Source organism: Nanorana parkeri, unplaced genomic scaffold, assembly GCF_000935625.1.
Source record: "Nanorana parkeri isolate BGI_ZX_2015 unplaced genomic scaffold, ASM93562v1 scaffold63, whole genome shotgun sequence".
Lineage (NCBI taxonomy): Eukaryota > Metazoa > Chordata > Amphibia > Anura > Dicroglossidae > Nanorana > Nanorana parkeri.
In genome coordinates this window covers 82,617-107,768 of record NW_017306331.1, presented here as the reverse complement: position 1 = coordinate 107,768, position 25,152 = coordinate 82,617, and the positions used below count along the sequence as shown (strand labels likewise).

The 25,152-nt window shown below is 42.0% G+C and overlaps 1 protein-coding gene across 1 annotated transcript in view; it reads left to right on the top strand.

Annotated features, from left to right (window-relative positions):
* Positions 1 to 25,152, top strand: part of MSH2 (mutS homolog 2) — a 100,089-nt gene that overhangs the window by 64,184 nt on the left and 10,753 nt on the right. Inside the window, exons 9-12 of the mRNA XM_018576307.1 lie at positions 6,788 to 6,911; positions 12,141 to 12,291; positions 15,260 to 15,357; positions 20,232 to 20,477. Of these exons, the coding sequence (XP_018431809.1) occupies positions 6,788 to 6,911; positions 12,141 to 12,291; positions 15,260 to 15,357; positions 20,232 to 20,477 (619 nt within the window). The remainder of the gene's footprint in view (positions 1 to 6,787; positions 6,912 to 12,140; positions 12,292 to 15,259; positions 15,358 to 20,231; positions 20,478 to 25,152) is intronic.

The window sequence follows — 25,152 nt, the reverse complement described above, 5'->3', positions numbered from 1 at the left end:
CCTTTTAATTTTGGCCCACTACCCTACACTGCCTTCTTATGACTAAGCAACTTAGTGTGAAATCATCATCATTTTCCTGCTGCTCTAATGCGTTGATTTTAATAGTCTCCCAGCGCTCTACTCTATCCGTATATTCTTTTTCTATTTATGCTTTTGGATGTACAGAATGGCATGGTGATTAGGAAGCAGTGTGGGTAGTTAGCAATGCTTCAGAAAGAAGGCTTCTGCAGAGACTGCTACAATTCATTTACCACATGTGCCATGTAGTCTCTTCAAGCCAGATGCAAATACATGTAAAGGGATCCTCAAGTGCCACATGTGATGCAATTTCTTACACCCAAAGCTCCTGGATGAAGACATACTGTATGGCTTAAAGCAGTGGTGCCCATTAGGTATATCGTGATCTACCAGTAGCTCTCGAAGCTGATGCTGGTAGATCACGAAGAGTGTGAAAGGCGGCCCCTTTATTCAATTTTGGTATATTTATTTAGCTATGCACACATGATTACCTATTAGCCTGAGTCTGCTGAGCCAAGCTCCCTGACACCTTTCTGGTGGATACTGGTGGCTGAAGTGCTATGTATTACATCAAAGAATATTAGTTTACACAGCCTGTTGCACTACACTGTTTGCAAAATACAGCAAGGTGAGCCAGGAGAGAGAGAGGGGAGAGACAGCCAGGGGAGAGAGCGCAAGGAGAGACAGCCAGGGGAGAGCGCAATGAGAGACAGCCAAGAGAGCGAAAAGAGACAGCCAGGAGAGAGGAGAGACAACCAGGAGAGAAAACGAGGAATGACAGCCAGGAGAGAGAGGAGAAACAGCCAGTGGAGAGCGCAATGAGAGACAGCCAGGAGAGAAAACAAGGAATGGCGGCCAGCAGAGAGAGGGAGAGCGAGGAAAGACAGCCAGGAGAGAGAGCGAGGAGAGACAGCCAGCAGAGAGAGCGAGGGAGGTTTTTTTTTTCCGTAGGTAGATCTCATGTAGCTCGTCATTTGAAAAGTAGATCTTAACACAAAAATTGTGGGCACCCCTGGCTTAAAGGGAATCGGTCAGCCATTTTACTTTTAAATTTCAATTTTTTTTATTAGTGATGATGACATACTTGAAACACAGTAAGTAGTTCCATCCCAGTATGCCAAAACCGGAAAAACTTCAAATACCCCCAAAAGATATTACCTCTATACAAGATGAAGAAATAAACCCTAAATGTTAAACAAGGAAACGGGAGTATCTTTTTTATCTCTAGTAACTAAAGACAAGACTAGTGTAGAGTTAAAGGACTAAGGAAGTGTAGCAGGAGATCAAATGCTACATGGTAGCGTGTGATATGTTAAAGTAAAAAAAGGAGGTCTATGCAAAGTAAGACTGGGTGGGCCACTAAACAGGCAAAACAAACGGGACAAAAGACAAGGAAGAGGGAGAAAAGACAGAGCAATTGAGGAAGAAAAAGGGATGGTCGGTTATAGGGTTGGGCCGAGGAACGGTGCAAAGCACAAGTTACGTCATATGTTCCAGGTTCACGTAATTTGCCCAAGGGTCCCAAACAAGTTCGGATTGCAATTGTTTGTCAAGGATAATAGCTCATTTTTCGTGCGTCATTAGCCATTTTACTTTGAAAAGTTAAAGTCCTCTATATTAGAAGTTAACACACTTCCCTTTTCTGTGTGTCTCTCTGATTTAGTTTAACTTTAGCATACCTCCTAACTGTCGCTCATTTGAAACCAAACACCCCCGTCCCTCTTACCTTCTCAGTTGTCCCTTTTTTTTGGTCAGATGTTCAGATATCTATGAAAACATTCTTTTTAATTACCGTAAGTCATATTCTGCACTAAAACCTTTCTTAATTTTTGGTTACTATTTTGAAAGCCAGTATAAAGGAAACTTAATGCAAGGGTTAAGTGCTTGTTTTGGTCTATGGAGGAAAATAATCACGAATCCTTGGAGCCGGCCGGCTGTTGCAGCATTCCCTCCAGCCTGTCTCCTCCTCTGGTGCAGCAATTAATTCATTCGTTGTCCTCACGTTCTATATACTGTGTATAGGACATGATGATATATGGGACCTTAGACCTTTCAAGCCATTCTACAAGTCTGCGATGGCATTATTTAATTTTTTGGTGAGATCTTTTATACAAAAGTTTGTTAGAAAATCTACCAGTGTATTAGAATGAAAAGTTTTTGCTGGACACACCCTTTAAGCTAACTGAGGTTAGGTTTGTACATCTAAAGTTGCTTATACACTGCTGGAATTTTCGCAGAGTTCGGCAGACTTGGCCAAAATTGGAGCATTGTGTGACTCTGTTGGCACCCCATCTGTTCAACAACAGTCGATTGATCAATTGGTTTTTGTAGAAGGAGCCGGTCTGAAAATGTTTAACTGAACTGTGACTACAGACAATTTGTTGCAGTCGCTGTTTGGCTATTCTGACGGTAGCACACCAACTTCTGTCGGGATGCAATAGACCAGTACGTGCGGTTTAGTGTACATGTGAGAATCAAGTGTTCTCTCCCCCCAGTGTTTAATGCATAATGTATGGCCAGCCCAGCTCTCCTGTTTTGGCAGCAGTCCCACTTTAATCTTTACAACAACCACAGAGAATGGTGATTGGCTATAAACATTTTTGTTTCACCTGCGTTAACAAGCTGCTTCCTAAAATCCGTATTGGCCGTCTTGTTTGTTAAACGTTCATTGACCTGAAGAATAGACCATATTTCTTACCCACATTGCCGCTCCCTGCTTTTATCCTAGGAATATGGGGAACATGAGCCAAAGCTGGGCTTGTTCGGCAGCATCAGGCTGATTACTTTGCGTCACTAGTGTGTGTGTGTGTGTGTGTGTGTGTGTGTGTGTGCAGACGACATCCCTTTTTAATGAGATTTTTGTGCACTGAGCTATCAAGATAGGTCATTTTTAGACATATAATATTCTGCAAATATGCATGATCTGCATCTTAGGGATGGAAAGGAAGTTAAAGATTCACTTTCTCTAAGGCAATTGTGTGCAACTTCCTTTTTTGACATTTTGTTTTAACAAAACGCAGTTCAGAATATGATGCATGCTGTCCTCTGACAGCTTAACATTACTCCGCTAATGGCCAGATGTTGGTTTGCCAAAGTATAGAGCTCCTTTCTGTTGTCAATGTGCTAAACATTACTTATGGAACAGTTGCTGTAAGCAATTAGTAAACCGTCAATACTATCCAGCAATCCTTGGCAGGCATTCCAATTAGTTTGCCTTAAAGTAGAACTCCAGGAAATTTGTCCCTCGCCATCCTCATGTCTAATACTTGTCAATGGACCTGCAAAAGACGGGATGACATAGGTGGTCCTTAGACCACCAGGGCCCAGGGGAGAATAGGCTCGGAGGACCAGTACAGCAGCCTAGGGGTAGCTGGCTGGACCGAGGATCATCTAATTAAATCTGCTTTATTTGAGCTCCCTAGACAAGGGGTTCCCAACCCCCAGGCCGCAGACTGGTACCGGTCCATGGCCTGTCGGCAATGGGGCAGCAGCTGCCTCTGCCTCCTGTCAGAATAAGATCACTTCACCTATTCACAGTGCAGCGGCGGAGTGATCTCTTCGGCTCTGACATAGCAGTCGTCAGAGTGGGAGCCAAGCTGAGGGAAAGGAGATGGGGAGACACCGCACCTGTGATGAAGCTTGGAAGACAGCCAAGAGCAGACTGCTAGAACTTGTAAATGTAAGCAAAAGGACTGTTTCTACAGGTACTGGGACACTGAAGTTACAATGGAAGCTGTTAACCAAGTGCAAAAAGAGACAGGCCAGCTATGGTTAATCACATGGCTGTCCTCTAATGACCTCTCCAGCTCAGATCCTCCGCTTTCCAGGCCTTTAAAGGCCAATCAGGTGGATAATTTCCTGCTAGAGATGGTCTTTATTGCTAAGAATTAGGCCTGGTTCACACCTGGGCGATTTACAGCACGTTCCTACGCTCAACGCTCCTACGCCTACGTAAAACGCTCAACGTGTGAAAACCAATGATTGCCTATGGGCATGGTTCCCACCTGGGCGTTTTACAGCGCGTAGGAACGCGCTGCAAAACACCCTACGCCCAAAGAAGTACAGGAGCTTCTTTGGGGCGTAGCCCTCGGAAATGCGCGTTTGCCGTGCGTTTCTTTTACCGCAAATCCGCAAAAGGTGTGAACCCAGCCTTAAAGCCAAACGTGTTGTGAAAAATAATTGAAAATTTTGTAATTTTACATTTTATGAGATTATAGATCGGGTTTAGTTTTAATAAGAGCTTGATCCAGTGCACTGAAGTCAAATTTCACACAGCTTCATACATGTGGGTTAAATATACATATATCCGCTGGGTGTTTGGAGACTTGCCATTCAGTTTTATCAAATCCAACGTTGCCAGTATAGACAAACCTTTTAACGTGCCTTCTGGATTGGGTTGCTCCAGTTTGTACATCATATGTTGCGCAACCTCCCTCTCGTGCTTCATTGTATGGAAGGAAGCTGATGCCAGAATAAAACACCCTGGCATACTGTAGGTTGTATCCTTTAAAGTCTTGAATAAACCCACATTATTCCCTTTCATGATGTGTGACCAGCCTTTAAAAAAAAAAAAGTTTTGTTCTTTTGTAGAATATATTTTAGGACCATTAGTGTATTTTTAGAAATGTGGTTCATGTTTTTCTTTTTTGAACCTCGCAGTGTAAAAGTGTGTGTTATTTGTAATGTGCGACTCAGAATTTTTATTGCTTTTCATTTGGAAGCACTTTCCCCATAGGTCAATGAATTTTTCATGTCATTCTGCTCTATCCACAAAATCGCAGCTACATTTTAACTATCCGAGTGAGCTGCAGCCCCGGCTCGTGTAGAGTACACTGTATGGTACCATTTCCCAATCAATCATTTATAAAGAGACCGCACAATGATAGAGTAGTTGCTTGCGAATGGTGCCACTGGGCTTTGTAGTAAATTACCAGCCATTCCACAGTTGAGCTCCTGGCTTATAAGGGTTTTTTTTCTTTTAAGAGGATGCAACAACAAATAGCAAGGGAAAAGTAAGGAGATATCCCGTGTATCCATTCCAAGAATTGTAGAAATATGAAAATGCTCTATGGGTAATTTTTCTTTTTTAATTGCTGTCAAGTTAAAGTGTATGTAAACCCAATAACTAAAATGTCATAGATTATTTAACATGTTAATGTAATTTCAGAATTAATGAAAAATGTTGTCAAATCTGCAGCTTCCATTAAAATATCTGGTGATCCTGCCATGAAGGTTCTTGTTCAGTCACTTCCTGTTACGGGGCAGTAACGCTCTGTCCCTTTCTCCCGATTTATGCTCCTACATTGTCAGGCTGTGATAGGGGCTTCCGGTGGAGACTGCAAGAGGCCATTTCCACACGCATTGCACAAACATGGTCCACTGTGTCTGCCATTAGGAAATCCACCTTGAGAAATGCCATGTTGCCAACAGTGGAGTTCATGTAAACAGGAAGTGGCTGCATGAGATCAGAAGCACTTACTGTAGATACATCAAAGGATTAAAAAAAAAAAGTGAAAGCCAGTATTTTCTTTCTGTCTTCTTCTTCCTTCTTTCTTCTTTTTCCTTTTTTCTTGCTTCTTCCTCTTCCTTTTTATTCCCTCTCCCTCCTTCTCTCCTTCCTTCTTACGCCTTCCTCCTTCCTTCTTTTTTTTCTTTTTTTAATAAATGGCAATATATGACACCCAGTGCTTTCAGAAAACCAAACTCTATTAGTAAGGCTTTACTTGGGATTCTTATACCTTTCTGTTACTTCGGTGGTTAGACGTTTGTACCAGAATTCACACTTCTGCCAGACTGCATTAAGTGTTACAAACCCAAAAGATGACATAATTTCCCTTGGATAGGATGTCAGCAGCATAGGAAGATGTTGGCAGTCCAGCTGCTGGAGAGTGATGATGTCATTTGGGAATTGTGGTGCAAAGAACTGTGTTGAAACTTTCCTTTTCAAGTCTGATAGATATTAATTTTGAATCCATCAGTTTTAGTTTTAAAAGTGACAATAATTTAGGGTAAATATGGTCTACCACTATGCCCAGGAATGTTTCACATATTAGTGCTGGCTTTATCTGTGTATGTGCAACTTTTAGTTACCAGGCTTATGTCCTGCTAGTTGTGCCACAAGCAATGATGCATTTTGGCTCAATCAACTGTACGAGAAGGAAGAACCTTGAGAAGAATGTGTTGTCTGTAAAGGAACAGGCCCCACAAAGGAATTCATGTTTTCATATTGGAGGTGGAAATGGGCCTTTGATACATTTCTTGTCATCAGACTTCAGTAAAAATGCCAACTCAAATTGTATCTGCATGCTCCTGCTCCACTGCATGTGTTGAATAAAGGTTTTGGTATAGGTATGAATACTTTCATTTCTTCTTAGGAGATATTTTTTTTCCTGGTTCATACAGAGGACGGAAATCTCAAATTTCTGTACATGTAAGCATGGTCTGTATCTAAAGTGACCTCATATCGTGACTACTATAATTTAAAAAAAAAGACAACCCTATTCTGTAAGAAGTGTACATGTTCAGTGCTTTATGTCTTTGTGTGTCTTCTACGGATCATGCGTGTAGCAGGATTAAAGCTGCATCAGTTGAATCTCGGAGACAAGCACAGTGGTTGTATTATTAATCATTGAATTAGCTGGGGGACATTCTTTATGATTTTAGGGCGAATTGGTCTTCCTCATGTAAATAAGTGTCATAATGGTCAGGTCTGTTTTCACGTAGAAATATTCCTCCTAAGTTTATGAACCGATGAATTCTTCTGTCTCAGGTGGAAAACCATGAATTTTTGGTAAAGCCGTCTTTTGATCCAAACTTGACCGAACTCAGAGAGAAGATGGATGAACTGGAGAAGAGCATGCAAGCTGCGCTTAGCAGTGCGGCCAGGGAGTTGGGTAAGTGTCATCTCAGTGTATGAGGCATCTGGTGTTTAGATTGACTGTGTAAGGCCTGGTTCACACCTAGGCAACATCGTTTTTGCACGGTTTTTTAATGCAGTTTTATGCGCATACTGCAAAAAGCGCGTTTTTATGAGCAGGTTGTAGCTCATGGATGTAAATGAGCATTTTAAGTGTTTCCTATAGAGTCTATGGGGACAAAACGAGCTGTGCCAAAATAAAAAGCTCCTGTACATTTTCTAGTGACGGGCGCTTTGCTTATTGCGACAAAATGCTCGGATGTGAACAGGGCCATAGAAATTAGATTTTTTTTTTTTTTTTTTAGTGCAGAAAAAGCGCTACAAAACGCTCTGCGTGAACCAGGCCTTGTAGCATTTGTGTAAAGTACATAGTTCTTGCAGATTCACATCTGCTAAGCACTCAACACTAGAGATCGCTATGTTGCCCATGACTAACGTGAACATTTTTTCTTCCAGCCCCGTCAAGGTCAGCCATATCCATTGCAAGATTTTTAAGAAACCTAGTTGCAGGTTCTTGCCTGTTTCTGTTCTGTAGATAACAATTTAAGCCTTTGACATTGCTCTTAAAGTGTATGTAAAGGCAACATTTTTTTTTCTTTGGTTATGAATAGAATGTAGAAATGTTAGAGCCTCTGCTGTTTGTGTCCCTTCTGGAGAGCTTCACTGTGTTGGTTCTGGTAGCCATTGTCTCTGGTACAGAATGGGAAAATAAAAGTTTGACGGGTTCTTCTAGCCTTCCCTGACTCCACTAAAGAAAAGCATTTTTATTTCTATCTGTGCTGTAGGCTTCCCCCCTTATTCTGTGAGATAAAAGATTGTCATCAGGACAGCAAGTGAGGTTAAACCTCACAGGACATATCAGAGGTACTAACCCCTCCCCACTATCCAAAACTCAAAAAAAAAAAAAATTGTCTGGACTTGTACTTTAAAGAACAATTCATATGTCAGTGTAGTTGGAAATCATTTGTTGATATTGCAGTGATCCCCCAACTCTTATATGGTTCTACAGATGAACTAATGTGCCTTGTGAAATTCTTACCAATTTTGTAAGAACTCCAGAAATTGGACATCACACTTTCGCTGAATGAATGTGTGAGTCCGGATTAGACATCCTATTGCTCCAGAGCTGTCAGTAAATCATATTTACTGCTAAATTAAAAATCAACCCCTACACTGCAACATCACTTGTAGATTTATCGGGGTCTTTCATTGCCAGCTGCGCTAAAGCTATTCTGGCTTGTGCGTCTATTCAATATAATTATGGATTTCAAGTCACGAACAAAGATTAATACTCCTTGTATAAGGCATGTGCCAGTCACTTTGCTTTGTCAGCAAAGACTTGGAATAGTTTTGCTATAAATACTCATTGCTTGTGTCGGGTAATGTCTTAACCCTTCATGACTGGAGTTATTCCGCTCAGAAGGCTCCAGGTCAGTGACAAGCTAGGTAGGGCTGCCAGGATTAGGATAAGAGCCTTGTAATCTCCACCCTTTAATAACATGTCAGCTGTGACAACACTTCATATTTCTACCCTCAGGGCTTGTTCACACCATATCCGGATCATGTCCAGACCAGAACATTGTTCCCAGACCAAAAAAGCATCCCAATGTATCCCTATGGTATTTCTGGGCTCTGTTCACACCAGTGCAGTCCCTTCCGAACCAGACAACGCATGATACTCATCTAAAACGCATAGGAATGCACTGGTCTTCACCTAAATACCATTTTAAGCTAAAGAAAACACTGCTCCGGAACGTGTCAAAATCGCAGCAAACCGCAATGCAGCGCGTTCCAGATCTGGTCTGGAAAATGGTGTGACCCTGTCCTCACAGGTCCTCTTTTTCAGAGCAATTCCAGGCAACAAGTGAAAGCAATCAGTAAGCTTCTAAAGTTGCATAGTAAATGCATGAACTTTGCTGGAGTGAGATGATTCACTGAGATTACTGTGATGTAATTGCTGTGTGATCCCCTGCAGTATAAATGCACAGGATCAGTAGGAGTGGGTGCTCCAGCATAACCCACATGCACGTTTCACTTCACCAGGTCTAGTGGGATGGATGGTGCACTACAGCAATGTCTGGTCTAAAAATTGAACTACTCAGGTGACTTGTGCTTCCTGTATGTACCTCCAATCTTTATTTTTCAGCGTTCCTTTAAATGAATAAAAAAAAAAAAAGCTGTAATGTGCTTTGTGTCCTTCACTCGCTCACTCTTCCTATAGCGCGCCCTCTCTCTTTCTCTCTCGCACACCCTCTTTCTTTCTCTCTCTCGAACCCTCTCCCCCTTGACATTGGTGAACAGAGTGAGGCTTTAAGACAGGGATGGACAAATTAATATGGAATCCAGGATCCAGCAGGACTTTTTTTTTTTTAGGAGCCAGCTCCATTGACCTCAAAAGTAAGGTGCACCGAAATTAAATTTTGAAAACAAAAATTAAATAAAATCGAAAATTATTTTTTTCTAATCTTTTTAATTTTTTTAAAATATTAAAGTTTAGAAAAAAATAAAAATTTATTTTTTATTTTTTAACTTTACTATTGGGGGCTCTGGGGAAATTTCAGGGGTCTAAACAGACCACTGATATTTTCCCTCTTAAAATAAAAAAACAGATTGAGGACTCAGTTCTCAATCTCTTTTTCTGCATCCCCTGTTATGAATGAACAGGGAAAGCTCTATACTGAGTGTTCCTGTCCATTCATAACTTGTGGCGATAGTATGTTTACTATATCCTCAAAAATGAATGATCAGGAAGTGATGTAGAGCACTTCCCATTTATTCGTAATTGGGGACACAGTAAATAGATACTATGGGGTCAGTATCAGCAGGTGAAAGTAAAGGGGGAAAGAAGCCTGAATAAATGAAAAGAAATGCCATCACCACATCTGACTGGTAAGCTTCTGTATGATTTGTCCTGGAAGATTCCTGGAAACAGAGTTATCAGGTAATCAACTCATGTTTTTGTTCTTGGGTTTAGGTACACATTTTTATTGCCTTCTGGCCCCATGACAACCTGGACATGGCAACCTGGACATGGCAACTGTTCATTGCCTGTGAACTGGTTGGAGTCCTATAAACGCGTGTCTGTATTTCTGCACTTAATATTCATGAATTTGCATGTACTGCAGACTGTGAAATAGAGCCAAACTAGATGGACACCATTGTGCTGGAACACAAAGCACATTATGACATAGATCTACGTTGGCTTATTAGGCAAGGAGCAAGGAATAAGCAAGGAACCCCTTATCAGGGGTTACATTTTATTGTCAATAAAGTAATTGATTTTTTCTGTATCATTTCCCATAAGTAGCATTGGGCTGTCAGAGTGCACAGTCACTTCCAATGCACCTTGCTGTAACTATAGCTTGTACCGTCATCTGCTGTTCCCGTGAGACCTGCTGTATGTGGCATTAGTGCCGTCAGATGATGTTTTGTTTATATTGGGGTGGTATCAATGGTTAGACTGTATATGTAAAATGGCAAAAGTGTCTGAGTCACACAGTAATGCATCCTATATAGACATAATTAGAGGTGACGGGTTTAAGTGTCATGCAGGTCAGCTTTTTTTTATGTAAAGAAAATAATTCTAGTCTAATCTATAAAAGATGAGGGCTCCAAAAAGAACTTTTAAAGTCAAGCTATGCTATCAGTTAATGTGCATCTCTAAATCTCCAAGGTTTTTTGTTTGTTTTGTAGCAGAGAGGTACAAGGTAACACGAGGTAATAATAATTAAAAAAATCTCTCCAAAGATAGGGGTACACTGGAACAAGTGTCCCACATTTTTGGATATGTGATCTCTTTCTGTTCCAACTTCACCTACTTCCTTTCCACCTTGTCTGCCCTAAGATAGCCCCAGTCAGGGTCCTTGTGCTGGCTTCCCTGCCCCCCCCCCTGACAGCTGCCGCCCAAAAGCTGCAGTTACAAGCTATGGTGACACATCTGCAGTAATAATCTTGGACTAGGAGTTCACATTCTGCTTTTAGCTTATTTGCAGTTTTTTGGGATACTCTTGACAGCTTACTGACTTGATCTTTTGGAGACCCTTTAAGCCATTTTTCTGGTGGATCTAAATGCACGCTGTCACAGGATAAAGTCACTTGAGTTTCTGTATCGATTCCACATCAGGTCTGCTTCCTGTGACTGATGCTGATTGGTGGGAAGGCAAGTTAGTTAGTGTCGGTTAGCATAGGGAGCATGGCAAAAGTGTGTATGGGCTTGTGTAGGGCTGCAATTAATGATTATTTTCATAATTGATTCGTTTGCCGATTTTTGTTTTGTTTTTTTCTTCGATTTAATCGGATACATTTTTTAAAAATACAATCCTTAATTTAAAATAACTTCTGAATAAAACTGCATGCACAATTTTTTGCAATCGCACTGCACTAGAACGGACATCATTGCAGTACTGTGTGTTCCACTGTGGTTGGGAGGCGTGTTTGGGGTACCTTTGAAATTAATGGCACTGCAACACACCTCCCCCAGCAGAATGTCAGGCTGAAACCAAAAATGACTTTTTTCCCACTTTTTTTTTTTAATAGTATTGTAAGCACATGGCGCTTGAATAGCTTCAGCCAGTGAATAACAGCTGCCAGTGGCAAGATTGCGCAGACAGCAGCTGAATGTAAATACAGCAGGTAGTGGGCTGGTGTAATAGCTAGCCTGCTATTGGCCATTTCAGATTGCAATAGCAGGCTGGCTATCGCACCCGCCCACTGCTTGCTGTGCCCTCCTCCCAGTGTGGAGGAGAGAGCGAAGGGATCCAACCAACTAATCGATAATGAAAATAGTTGACAGCTATTCTCATTCATTAATTGTTTTGGTGGTTGCAGCCCTAGGCTTGTGTATATTCTAAATGGCATTTTCTTGAAGACAATGGGTAGCACCGCAATAGGGCTGTACAGCCTACATTCGGGCATGTTTCTCTGCCTGGGTGTTACAGGTGCAGCATATAGCTACAGTCAAGCAGCCGGCTTGTACAAATCCAATGACAGGTGCAACGACTGTATGCACCTGATTTAGGACATATCCAAGGTAGAGGTGGCAAAGCAGCATGGAGAAACTCTATTTCTTGCCTTTATCTATGGCATCTGAGTTGTACTTTAAAGAAAAAGTTTCTTTTTTGGTAAAGCACTTTATATGTATTCATTTTGCCTAAGCTTTACTTATACACTTCTGGAGTTTTCCATTAATGTTTAATTTTTTTACTAGGATTGGATGCCGGTAAAAGTATGAAACTGGAATCCAATGCTCAGCTTGGTCACTATTTCCGAGTGACCTGCAAGGAAGAAAAGTCTCTGAGGAACAATAAGAAGTTCTCCACCATTGACATTCAAAAGAATGGAGTGAGATTCACCAACAGGTATTGGCGCGTAGCATGAACCTGTCGTGTCAGCATTTTATAGTTGCCTAAGCGCTCATCCACTGCTAGCTTTACCTATGAGTAAATGCTGTCAGAGGATGTCTGCAATTAAATTAATGGGTTGTTCTTCAGACTACCTAAATATGGCCCATCGATTGGTAGGAGAATTTACAGCAGCAACCTTCTGTAAAAGAAGAATACTTACCATTTGAAGTAATGCAGGGGCCCCAGATGTGTCTTGTAGTGTATTAATTGCTGGGCACTGTACTTCCTCCTGCAAACCCCTACATATAGCCAATAGCCAGCCTGCTATTTCAAATTTCAATAGCAGGTTGGCTATTGTACCCACCCACTGAGCAGAGGAGCGGACCTTTTATCTCTCTGGCCCGTTCTTCTGCTCAGTGGGCGGGGTTTCATTAGCCAGCCTGCTATTGGCTATTGCAATTTGAAATAGCCAATAGCAGTCGGGGTATTGCTCCCAGCTAGTTGGCTGCAAAAGTAGTTACTATTAGCTCTCAAGCAACCAGAAACTACAGTTATGCAGCGCCTACCGACCCCCGTGGGTGCCGGATAACTGGGAGTTTCCTGTATCTGATATCCACTTTATGTAGGCTCATTGAAATGTACCTATGCACTGTGAAAGAGTCCTTAGCAGACTTGACTTCCTTGTCTAGCTAAAGCTCTGACATTTCTCATTAGCAGCATAAACATAGCCAATATTTATCAGACTGCTAACAGAATAATGTCGGCTTTCTGCAGCAAATTACTTATTTCAGAAAGATTTCTTTGTGAAAGGTGTTCATTTGTATAGACAGCTGGCAGTTCCTCCCCACTGACTGCAAGTTTAGCATGGAGCCACACTATTGTGGTCATATTGGCATTAGAGACAGAGCACATGATGATTTACTGATAAGACTAAATATCTAAGTCTGCTGACGATTAAAGCAGCGGCGAGAGTTATACAATGTGGAAACGGCTGATTAGTGTATCTTTCAGGAGGTTATTTCAATCCAAATGAGCGTGAACTCCGGCTAGTGTTATTATTCCCAGGAGACACTTGGCCACCTGCTCAGAGCGAAGCCGCTTTGTTCAGCTGCCAGGTGCTCCGTGTGCAGTCGAAACCTTCTAGTGTTATCTTGATCGTTATTTACACAATATGTCCATGGAACATAACGAGATGGTGTTCTAGCAACTACACAATAGAATGGAGTGATGACAGCACTCTGTGAATTATTAAAATGAAACAAATGCCTGCTTCCCGGAGGAAAATCTGACTAAATGCAGTTGTCCCAGCTGCTGTTCAGGTCGGCGGGATTCTTTTTGTCACACAGAACAGATCACAGGCTCCCCGTGCTTGTGAGAAAGACATCCCTCTTGGTTTTGTTGTTGTATGTGATTTAAAGTTGAACTCCAGGCACAAAAACGATCCTTTAAGTATATTAATCAGTAGCCACAAAGGATATAAATTCAACTTTGTGGGCACCAAAGGCCTTTGTAAAGACAGGGGATTACCATGAACATGTAGCAGTGACATCATCGGAGAACAGTGCTGTGGGAGGGATCCAACAAGTCCATCCACCACAGCAGGGGTGGGCAGACTCCGGCCCTCCAACTGGGGGAACTACAAATTCCATCATGCATCTGCCTCGAAGTCGTAGCTGTGAGAATCTTGCAATGCCTTGTGGAATTTGTAGTTCCACAACAGGCTGCCTACAGAACATTACAGGGGGGCGGCTACAAGATCAGTCACCCTGCACAAGGAAAGTGAGCAGAGTGACTGGTCTGAATTACAGGAGGGGGCTGATGCCAGACCAGTCACCCCGTACAAGAAGAGCAAGAGCAGCAGGGACCAGTCTGTTTTACAGGAGGGGTCCATACAAGACCAGTCACCCTTCACAAAAAGAGCAGCAGTGACCGGTCTGTTTTACAGGGAGGGGCTCATACAAGACCAGTCACCATGCACAAGGAGAAAGAGCAGAAGTGACTAGTTTTTATTACAAGAAACTCCTGCACAGAGACAATGCAGAGTTACTGCGCACATCTGGAAGAAATACTCAAAGCACACCAAGATATTGTTCAGACAATAATTCTTCAGGCCTCGAGTTGCTTTAAAGCTGAACTTAAGGAAAATGTCTGATTACGCATTTAAAATGCATACTGTATATGGGAGCTGTCTTAACTGCCAAAAGATATATATTTCTGTCCATCCAGTCCTACGTTTTACACATCCCTGATAGACCACACAGCCTGCTTGGTGACCTGACTTTTCTCTGCTGCAATCAATCAACATTGCCAGGACTTCTCCCTTCCTCCAGCCTCTGGTTGCACATCAAAGGAGCAGGAATGGACTGATGTCATCTTTCTGTTCTCTCTCAGCAGATGTGGATGCTGAGCAACTAATTGTCACAGAGTGCTGCTTTGTCTTCTCCCAATCTAATTGCTGCTTTACAGAGTGCATATCCTCTTACACGTTATTGTCATGTGGTGTGTCGTTATTATTCAGAAATTCTGACATTTTGCAGTAGAAGTCGTGATCAATGATTAACCATGCATTCTCTCCTATGTAGACACTCCCCTTTGTGAGCATGTCAGTCAGGTGAATGGCCCTCTGTGCAACTGCCTGCCCCATGGATTAAAATGCATGCACTCTAACAAATGCATGTGTGTATTATACAACAAAACGCGCACTCAATTGTTCCCTATGGGGTACAAGGGTCTGTGCTCCTGCGTATGCATGTGTATATTATACTGCCAATCCAAAACCGATCTCTGTCTTGGCTTCAAAGTGTAATGACCTGCTACAGGGATGACAAACTCATGTTGAGACACCTGGAAATGCTAGCTATGCTATCTTTATTTTTTTTAAAACTTTATTTCTTTATCTATTTCAGTTTTGGTAACTTTCAATCGTTTTACCTATATAGCACTGAGACTGTGGTAATAATGGAGTTTGCTCTGTCTCTTGCAGTAAGCTGAGCTCATATAATGACGAGTATATGAGATACAGAGAGGAGTATGAAGAAGCACAGAACGCCATTGTGAAAGAAATCATCAACATCTCTGCTGGTGAGTACAGGGCACCTGTGATGGTCACTTACACGTTACAGGCTATGTTCAGAAAGCAGGCCTTGGGACCAAAACTTAATAAAGAATTCAGAGGCCAATATGACTGTTCTAGGAGCCGAGAAATATTCTTACCCGTTGGAAATAGAGAAGGCTCAGAAAAGCTCTAAGTTAGGTGGAATTTATTTACATGGCTGTTGGAAGTTGTCCCGCCTGCTATGCATGCAAGAATAGCGTTCATGTAGACATGAAGATGGTTTTTGGACTAAAGCCAGCCAGTTTTGGGACTTTGTATTTTAAAGGCAGGAAGTGGTGAATTCGTGTTGTGAATTGTCTTCTAGTATTACTGCCATTGTAAATGATACAATTTATGTTTGCAGCGGTGTTTTTTCTATCATTAAACTTATTGTAACCCTCAGCCTGTGTTTTTAGCATTTGTATTTTGATGCTTCCTTGTCTCTCCTTTCTGGTATTAAGACGTGTACTGTACCATATTTAACTGTTTTCCTACAGTGTTTTTAGGGATCTCTGCATGCAATGTATCAAAAATATTGTAGGTAGATCTAAAGAGCAAGCAATCCTTCAAGCGTGTATAAACCTAAAGCTGAATTTTAATCTGCCTTCGATTCCTCAATCATCTTCCAGGACAGTAAACTGAGTGATTGGCTCCTCCCTCTACAGGAATCACAATTGGAACAGTTTAAACCCACCCCCCCACCACCCCTTTGTCCCCCAGTTTTAGATTGTGTTGACTACCGTCCAGGACTGCCCAGAATTTGTTTTCTTTCCTGAACGGATGGCCATTGGGTCAACGATCCCTTTCTGATGCAACTCTGGGTTATGTTTGCCTGAAGCCTTGCTGTCTTTTGTCAGAGGTACCCCTGAAACACTTCCAGGACCATGGCTCCTTCCTATTAAAGGGGGTTGACTCCTGAGGATCCAAGCATTATTGCCCTGTCCTCCTCCTCCTCCCCTTTTGGGGTAGTGCAGGTGGCCGGCGGAGGTGCAGTGCAACAGCGGTTCCTGGGTTTCCGGCAGGATGTTGATGGCTGATTCAAGGCCTAAGCCTGCAGTGGTAAGTGACCACAACCTGGGTCCTAAAGGACAGGGGCCTGTCTGCTTCCGTTATTCCTAAAGTTAATCGTCTACCATCAATTGTCATAGGAGTAGTACCCACGGTGTAATGCAGAGAAAATTCATTCCAGGGAGTTCTCCAATGAACACATCCTGACTTTCTTCCAGTCAGATCTGAATTAAGATTTGGAATTTATTAGATTTGGAGGTTTTTTTTCCCCTCGCATAGTTCCATCAGTACAGTATCCTGTGACCTATGTGTGCTCTCATCCCAATCCTGTTGGTGTTTTTTTTTTTTTTTTTTTTTTTTGGGCTCTTTTTTTTCTTTTTTCAAAGCCAGCACATTGTACTTCCTTTCCTCAGTCCTTATCTATTGCACCTCAGGGATAGTGTCTCCATTTTTTTTTTTAAAGTAGCATGAGCTGTTCATGTTTATCTTTATTGGCCATGTTTCTCCTTTTAAGCTGACTGTCATCCCTGAGAGTTTCTGTAAGGGGCTTGCTGCCTCTTCTTACACCATTATAGGTAACATAGGCAGCTTATCCTTCAAGGATTCCTCCTTTTTCCTATCAGGGCTCACTCCTCTTGATCAGCAAGTACCCCTTAGTTATTTTAGCATAAGTTCTCTCATTTTCCCAGAGTGATACTGAGCCAGACCTTGGGTATTGACTGAAGGTGGCCACGTATTTCATAGAAACCAGGAACCCTAAGGCTAGTTTCACACCAGATGCAGTGCGTTCTGGCCCGATTCTGGCCAGAACGGACTGCATCACATTGCTGCCGGCTCACTTTTTTGAGGCGCAGGAGGGGGCATGGCGAGCCATTGAAGTGAATGGCACCGTAGCCACGCCCTCCAGCCGCAATGCGATCGGCCGCACAAGATTGCAAGGCACATTATTGCAGCATTTTGATCGCACCACAGGCATAATGTGCCTTGCGATCCCATGCGACCAATCGCATTGCGGCCGGAGGGCGTGGCTATGTATAACAAATATACATTGCCGTGCAAAGTATTTCTTTACCTGTGTGCCCAAACACTTACAGACATGTTTGCGAACAGCTGATTCTTTCTACTCCGCTTCCCTTAACTTCCTGTCCAGTACAAGATGAGGCAGAGCACAGTCTCTAGCAGCTGTCCATTTCCTAGCTTGGAGAAGGCTCGAGGGAGGAAGGGATGAGGGAGAAGCGGAGCGCAAGCTTTAGCTTGTCTTGCTGTGCCTGTTTGTGGAACAGCTTACTAGCACACACAAGGGGGTCTCCATAGGATCCTGCAAAGGAATGGAGCCACCCTAAAAGAGGATATAAGGGTCAGTGCTCAAAGGGACCAGCTGATTCTGCAAAAACTAATTGTTTTAAACATCAAGAAGCAGTAATTTCATCAGCATTTGAAATGGCTTGAAAACCTTTTTACTTTAATGTTACTATAATAATTGAACTGGTAAAGATTTATAATAGACTTCATCCCATGATTCATACCATACTAAAGCTACATAGAAGCTTCCCTCTCTCCTTACTGTCTTGATAATAACAATGCAAATCATTTTCATTACCCCCTGCACACCATCTGAACTTTGAGACTTGGATGCCAATGATAGCTTGTGCAGGGGCTGCAGTAATGAATGAAATGAGTTGGGCCGGAGGTGATAACTGCTTTCTCCATCTGCCAACATTGTGGTATGTTCATCTCTGCAGATGGGTGAGGGTTGTGTTTAGGCAGAGTTCAATCATCGCTCCAATACGAAGTGCATTATCTTAATATTGCCATGTGGGTAATTTTTCCTGTCTATGAGTAATGATAGAAAAGTCAGCAGGTGTTAAATTGGGTTAAATTACCACTAGCTTTGTGTCTCCGATTGTCTCAATCCATGTAGGAAATTGACATATATCTGTTTGTGTTTTCTCTGCTGGAGACTCACTGAATGATTGAGTTGTGGGTTCTTTTTCACTAATGATCTCCTTCCAGCTGTGTATTAGGATGTCAGAGCAGACCTGGGGCTCCGTCTCCCAAGAGTATCGCTCTACTAGACCTTCATGAGAGCAAACATAATGAATATAAATAGTCTAGTGTTTAATTCATTAATGCATTTTATGCATGTTCTGATGTGTGGGCGAGCAGACAGTGTGTAGAGCATTTATAATGGTCAGATTGTTATCCTATCAGTCATAGGTACCTCCTTTACATGAACATGCTCAAATGGCCACAATATCAGTGGATCGCCTGAATGATCTGTCTTCAGAAATGGTTGGTTGGTAGATTCAGCTGCTGCTGTTTACTTTGAAATAAAGGTGGATAGACAGGTCTCTGATGATACTGGTGTATGTTTGTGTCCGACTGAAATTTAACCAAACAGAAAGAATTATGTTGACAATAGTTAAAAGATGAATGTAGTTTTAAAGCATTTAACTCCATTAAGTACAGGTCTGAGCAAATCCAAGTTGCAATGGCGGTTATAAATGGGTTGGTATACACGCACCATCCATACAACCTGATCCTCATGCAAAGTCAAACTGACTTCTATCAATAGCAGATCCAACAGTAAACAGACTTGTGAACACAGTTCTCCACCAGCTTCCTTTTAACCCATTGTAAACTGTGTATCCTTCCATCCGGACCAATAGAAAGTTGTAGCTAAATTGGCCTGTCCTACTTCAAAGTCGCAATTTCAATAATGGAGTGCAGCAGGTGGATCTCATAGTGGCTTTAGATTCAATTATCTATGTTGAGGTGCTGGTTTGCATTCTGTGGAATATATTTTCGTGACAACTTGAGTGTGATGGTGGTGTCCTGTGGACCGAGACAACCTTGCTATCATGATGGGGAGCATATGAGGGTAAAGCAGCTGTTATGTGTACCCCCTGACCATCCTAGATTATCTCATCCTGCATGACTGCCTAGCTTGCCCAAGCCTGAATTGCATTTACAGGCTTTGGTTTCCTTGCATTTCCTTGCTATGGTTTGCTAGTTCCTGTATTCCGAAATTCATGCCTCTGTCCTCTGTTATGCATTTTCATAAAAATGAATGCCCCATAAGTGATGTATTTGTCGGTTTAGGTGCAAAAGAACCCTGCTTGACCATGCCTGCTCTTCTCGACTTCCTCTTTTGCAGCTTATTTTCTTTAAGATTAGTATTAGGCCAAGGTACATGGAAACTGCCCATGTGTCTTAGATGCTTTTAGACGGAAGTATTCTCGTGTAAGATGAACCCCTCATCTTTTAATATATCCATTTCATTGCTCCATTAGAGCCCACAGTAAATTTTGGTTGTCCTGGGTGAGGCGGAGCATGTGACCTCCTCCCAGGATACAGTGCTTGGACTGGAGTAGTCAATTGCCAGACTCGAACACTGTCCTATGAGAAGGAAGATGTTGCTATTTAACTCTGTGTAAGCTCCGACATGATCCAACATGGGGCTTACTTACAGTAGAGGAGCACAGGAAAGGGGAGTATCAGCAGGTCAAAGGTGGTTAAATACCTGTCACTTGAAAGGACAAATTGGCAGAGTATCTTATACTATAGTAAACCTTTCCTAATGGAAATTTGAGGGCTTCCATTGCTGACCTGAACATGCTAGTTGCCTGGCTGTCATGCTGACATTCTTGCTTCAATACTTGCATACTTGTTCCAGATCAATGTCTCAATGTCAGGAAAATCATATTAGAGTGAGAGGAACCATGTGGTCAACATGACACCCAAGGAACTAACATTTGACAAATGGCAGCCTCCATGATTCGCTCTAGACAAACCTTTCCATTTTGTTATAAAACTTGCAATGTAAATTAAACAATTGTCTTTCTTTCTATAGGATACGTGGATCCAATTCAGACTCTGAGCGATGTAATAGCTCAATTGGATGCCATTGTCAGCTTTGCTTTAGTTTCAAATGGAGCACCAGTACCATATGTTCGTCCCATCATCCTGGAGAAGGGACAGGGACGCATCGTGCTAAAATCTGCCAGACACCCATGTATTGAAGTGCAGGATGATGTGGCGTTCATTCCCAATGACATAACGTTCGAGAAGGAGAAACAGATGTTCCATATTATCACTGGTAAGCTGTCAGCTTCTCCAGATTTTCATTATAATACCTTGCAATTGGCAATCAGCTTCAGTTCAATATGACCTTGCTAAAACATCGTCTTTCTTTTAGTGTCTGTTTTAAAGTGGAACAAAGTAGATTTATATGTTCCTTCCTTGTGTCCCAAGGTTGTATTTGAACATAACATGAAAGGAATGATGTCTGCTTTTGGTCTACTATTACCCTTGTGTGCCTCTCTCAAGTTTCACTTTTACTTCTAGGGCCCTAACTTCATCGTTAACCTTGCTAACTGCCAATCCCCTGCCTAATGAGAATACTTTTGGTAGATATGTGGGTGTGCTCATTTGGGGGTCAGGATGACTGCTCCATATGACTGGATTCACGTCTGTCAGCTGTTTTCCACCAAAGAACTGAGACTCTAGTGTTGGGTCTAAGTTCAGGGTTAATGTGTTTGGGCCATAGCACAATAGATCCGATTGTACAATCTCTTTTCTCCCACTGACAGGAGGCACTGTACCTCCAACTGACACCAATGATGGGGCACTATTCCTTCCACTGACACCAATGATGATGCACAATTCCTTCCACTGACATCGGTGATGAGATACTATTCCTTCCACTAATTCTAAAGACGAGGCTCTATTCCTTCCACTAATTCCAAAGATGAGGCACTATTCCTTCCACTGACACCAACAATGAGATACTATTTCTTCCACTGACACCAACAATGAGGCACTATTTCTTCCACTAATTCCAAAGATGAGGCACTATTCCTTCCACTGACACCAACAATGAGATACTATTTCTTCCACTGACCCCAACAATGAGGCACTATTTCTTCCACTAATTCCAAAGATGAGGCACTATTCCTTCCACTGACAGAAACAATGGGGGCACTATTCCTTCCACTAATTCCAAAGATGAGGCACTATTCCTTCCACTGACAGCAACAATGAGGCACTATTCTTTCCACTGACAGCAACAATGAGGCACTATTCTTTCCACTGACAGCAACAATGAGGCACTATTCCTTCCACTGACACCAACAATGAGGCACTATTCCTTCCACTGACACCAACAATGAGGCACTATTCCTTCCACTGACACCAACAATGAGGCACTATTCCTTCCACTGACACCAACAATGAGGCACTATTCCTTCCACTAATTCCAAAGATGAGGCACTATTCCTTCCACTGACACCAGCGGTGTGGCATTATTCCTCCTCCCACTGACGACAGGCTCTAGGTCATTTTATTACTCCATCTAACCACCAATATTGGGGGAATGATAAAAGAAATCAAAGCTTTTAGTCTGCATTTTCAGGAAATTAGTGTTAACCTTTGAATACCCAGCCTTCTGTCCCCATTCCAGAAATATTACACAGTCACAGTTGATATCCATTTTTGTTAACTAATCCTCTACTCAGTTCATATACAGGTGGGTCCACTGTGTCCTATGGGGGAGTTAGTGGGTGTGCCACATTGTTGTCTATACAAACATTTCATTGGTAGGCAAATGTAATGATTTTTCGCTGGCCACTGTGGAAGCACAAAAAGTAATGTGTACAATTTTTAGGATTGTTTTTTTTTTTTTAAGATAATGACGTGCTAGTAGTTTTTGTTAGCTTCTTTGGGTTCCTCACAACTAGTCAGTATACACAATGAGGGGAATTTATCAAAACTGAAGCAGACAAAAAGAGCAGCAGTTGCCCAGGGCAACCAATCAGCTTCTCTCTTCAGTTTGTTCAGTTGAGCTTTGAAAATGAAAGGTGGATGCTGATTGGTTACCATGCACAACTGATCCAGATTTTGTCTGCTCCAGTTTTGATAAATCCCCCCAATGTGGTTTTATCTAGCTGTGACACATCAACGCCTATTAGCATTTAGAAACCTACTTTCAGCACAGGGAGCCATTTTTCAAATTGTATCCCCTTCAGCCACTGCTGCAGCTTCCTATCGAAGAGCACATGACTTGATGTTAGTATGCACAGTTTCTAGTTTTTACTCGGACTGGAGTAATCCTTTAGTAAGCCAGAGTACCTAGAAGGTGTCGCGACCCACTTTTGGGTCGCGACCCATGAGTTGAGAACCACTGCCCTAGAGGTACCCAACTTATACATTTTTTTTTAATCTCTGTCAGATCATTTAAAACACATTTGGTTTATTTTGTTTAAATAATTTCCTCCACCCACATCTGCGTTAAGGGAAGAATATTGTTTTGGTATTTTTTTCATTTGATTCTACCTTTTGCATGCTGTAGAAAATGAGCAATTGGAAATAGATCTACACATTCTGGGTGACTTGACTTTAGGAATAGCTGGTTTGATGCATTAGAGGCATTACAATAATCAGAGAGATGAGGCCCTCTTCCTGGTGTCACTGATTTAATAAAATGGAAATTTTATTTCAGGTTATTCTGACAACTGGTCCCTGTTGTGTCTGGGAAGCTGGTTTAATCCACATTGCGCTCGGCTTTTAGTCAGACTAAGGATTTGTGTCAGTCGGAGATGTATGCTGAATTCTAAAAGTTTCCTCCGTTGCTAGTTGCTACTATTAGAAACTTGGCATGTCTGAAGCCAAAATTGTTTTTGTTTTGGATAGAGTAGGCAAGGATTAGATCTGTCAGGTTTCAATCTGGGGGAGATTCACACTGTCCTGGTGACTAGGACTGAAAATGATCAGAATCCAAGATTTTACAGTTGTCACCAGAATTGGGGGTGAGCGGAAATTATCCAATGGGTACACCTGTTTCTAACACCTCTTTAACTCCATTGCGACCACTGACGTACATAGAACATCATTGGCAGCACAACCCTGTAAATAGACTCCCGGAGCCTCTGTTTACCTTTGTAAAGCCGGCTGCCGTCTTTACAATAGAAGCAATTCCGGCGGCTCAGCTTTCGCCAGACCGCTTCTGTGGTCCTTTAAAAGTGCACGATAGCCCCTTCTCGACACCCCTGCCGTGTTTCCCTCCATGTTGGGTGCCGGCATTCACCGTTCTCCTCCCCACTCTATGGAACCGGGAACAATGCGTATTACATCGCTTCCAGTCCCATAGCTATCATTGCTTAGCACCTTGAGCCCAGCAATAAGCTACTGAAGTGCAATCTGCACTTCAGTAGCTTATTTAAAGTGGAAAGCTGACACTAGGGGTCTTTTAGACCACCAGTATCGCCACCAATATGCTATCACATGGGGAGCTCGTAAGCCCCCCTATGTAAGAGCAATTAAAGTAAAAAAAAAAGTTTTAAGAAATAATATAGGTTGCGCCTATTTACAAAAACATAAATCGTGTTACACATGTTGGGTATCACCGTGCACGCCAGTGCAATAATTGTAGTGCCAATATTTACGTGACGTGTAAGGGCTTTTAAAGGGTCGTCGATGGACTTTTTCGGATACTGAAATGGGTCACTGTTTTGCGGACGCACCTCATTTTTTACCAAAGCATGTTGAGTATATATTTACTTGTTGTAATGTCATTTATTTTTTACAAAAAAAGGGTATTTTATTGTGTTTTGGGGCACTAAAATTAACCCAAGTGTATTTTTCACTACATTTTTGGGTTTGCTAAAAGGTTGCGCCAATATCGTGCAACATAAAAGTTTGCAACTGCCACCATTTTATTCTACAGTGTCTTGGCTTTCAGAAAATATATAATGTTTTGGGGGTTTGAAGTAATTTTCAGGCCTAAAATGTGGATTATATCGTGTGCAAAAAACAAAGAAAAAAAAAGGCCTTGGCAGCGAAAGGGTCCTTATGGGGTTAAGAAGGGACTTCCTCTCCAGTTTCTATTGTGTCTCTGGGCCTGGCCCAGTGAGAGGACATTTCCCTGATGGGGAAATAAAAGGACAGAGGTGTAAACCATAAATCTACTTTTTGACTTTAGATATACTTTATGGGAAGCTGCACAGCAGGTGATTTTGCTGCATCCGTTGTGTATTTACCATTCAGGCAACAGATATGACCCAGCACTCGGAACAGAGCTTATTGATTTCTATGTAGATTATTATGGTTATACAAGGTGTTATAATTAATGAACTCTGAAGATAAGCCAGTTCGAATCTGTCAGCATAACTTGTTTGGTATTCTTTTTTACCGCTCTTCTGTTTTGGCTGACCCTACTGAAGAGCGTTCTATGAACCGTATGAGTCATTCAGACTTTTTCTTCTAAATGGTGAATGGAGTTGTTTTTGCAAGTGAGAGCTGTGAACAAGGAGTGTGAAATTTTCTGTATCTCCCAATACTGTATAAATGTTTTATATATAATTTCTAAGATACACCTTTCGAATCTCGGCCGATTTTCGTATGCAATCGCGTTTTCGTCCGATAAGGTCCGTAAGGTTGATGGACAGTGTACAACCGCAAATACTGTACAATCGAACGACTTGACTAACCAGCAGGTTAGAAAACTTTGGTCGATCGTACGATTTTCGCAAGGTTGGTGGCGTTTCCGTACGTCAAAATTTGTGCGAAATACGTGCGATTACCGCAATTCGTCCAGGTGCTTTCTTTTAATTACTGCTGATTGAACCTTGCGATAATCGTGGCAGGATGGGGCCGCCGTGTGAAAATCGTACGACGGTTCGATCATCGGACAAAACGTTTCGTCCGATGATCGCAAGGTGTATGGGCAGCTTTACTGAATCAACAGTCTTGCAGGCAAACATTTTAAGAAAGCTGTG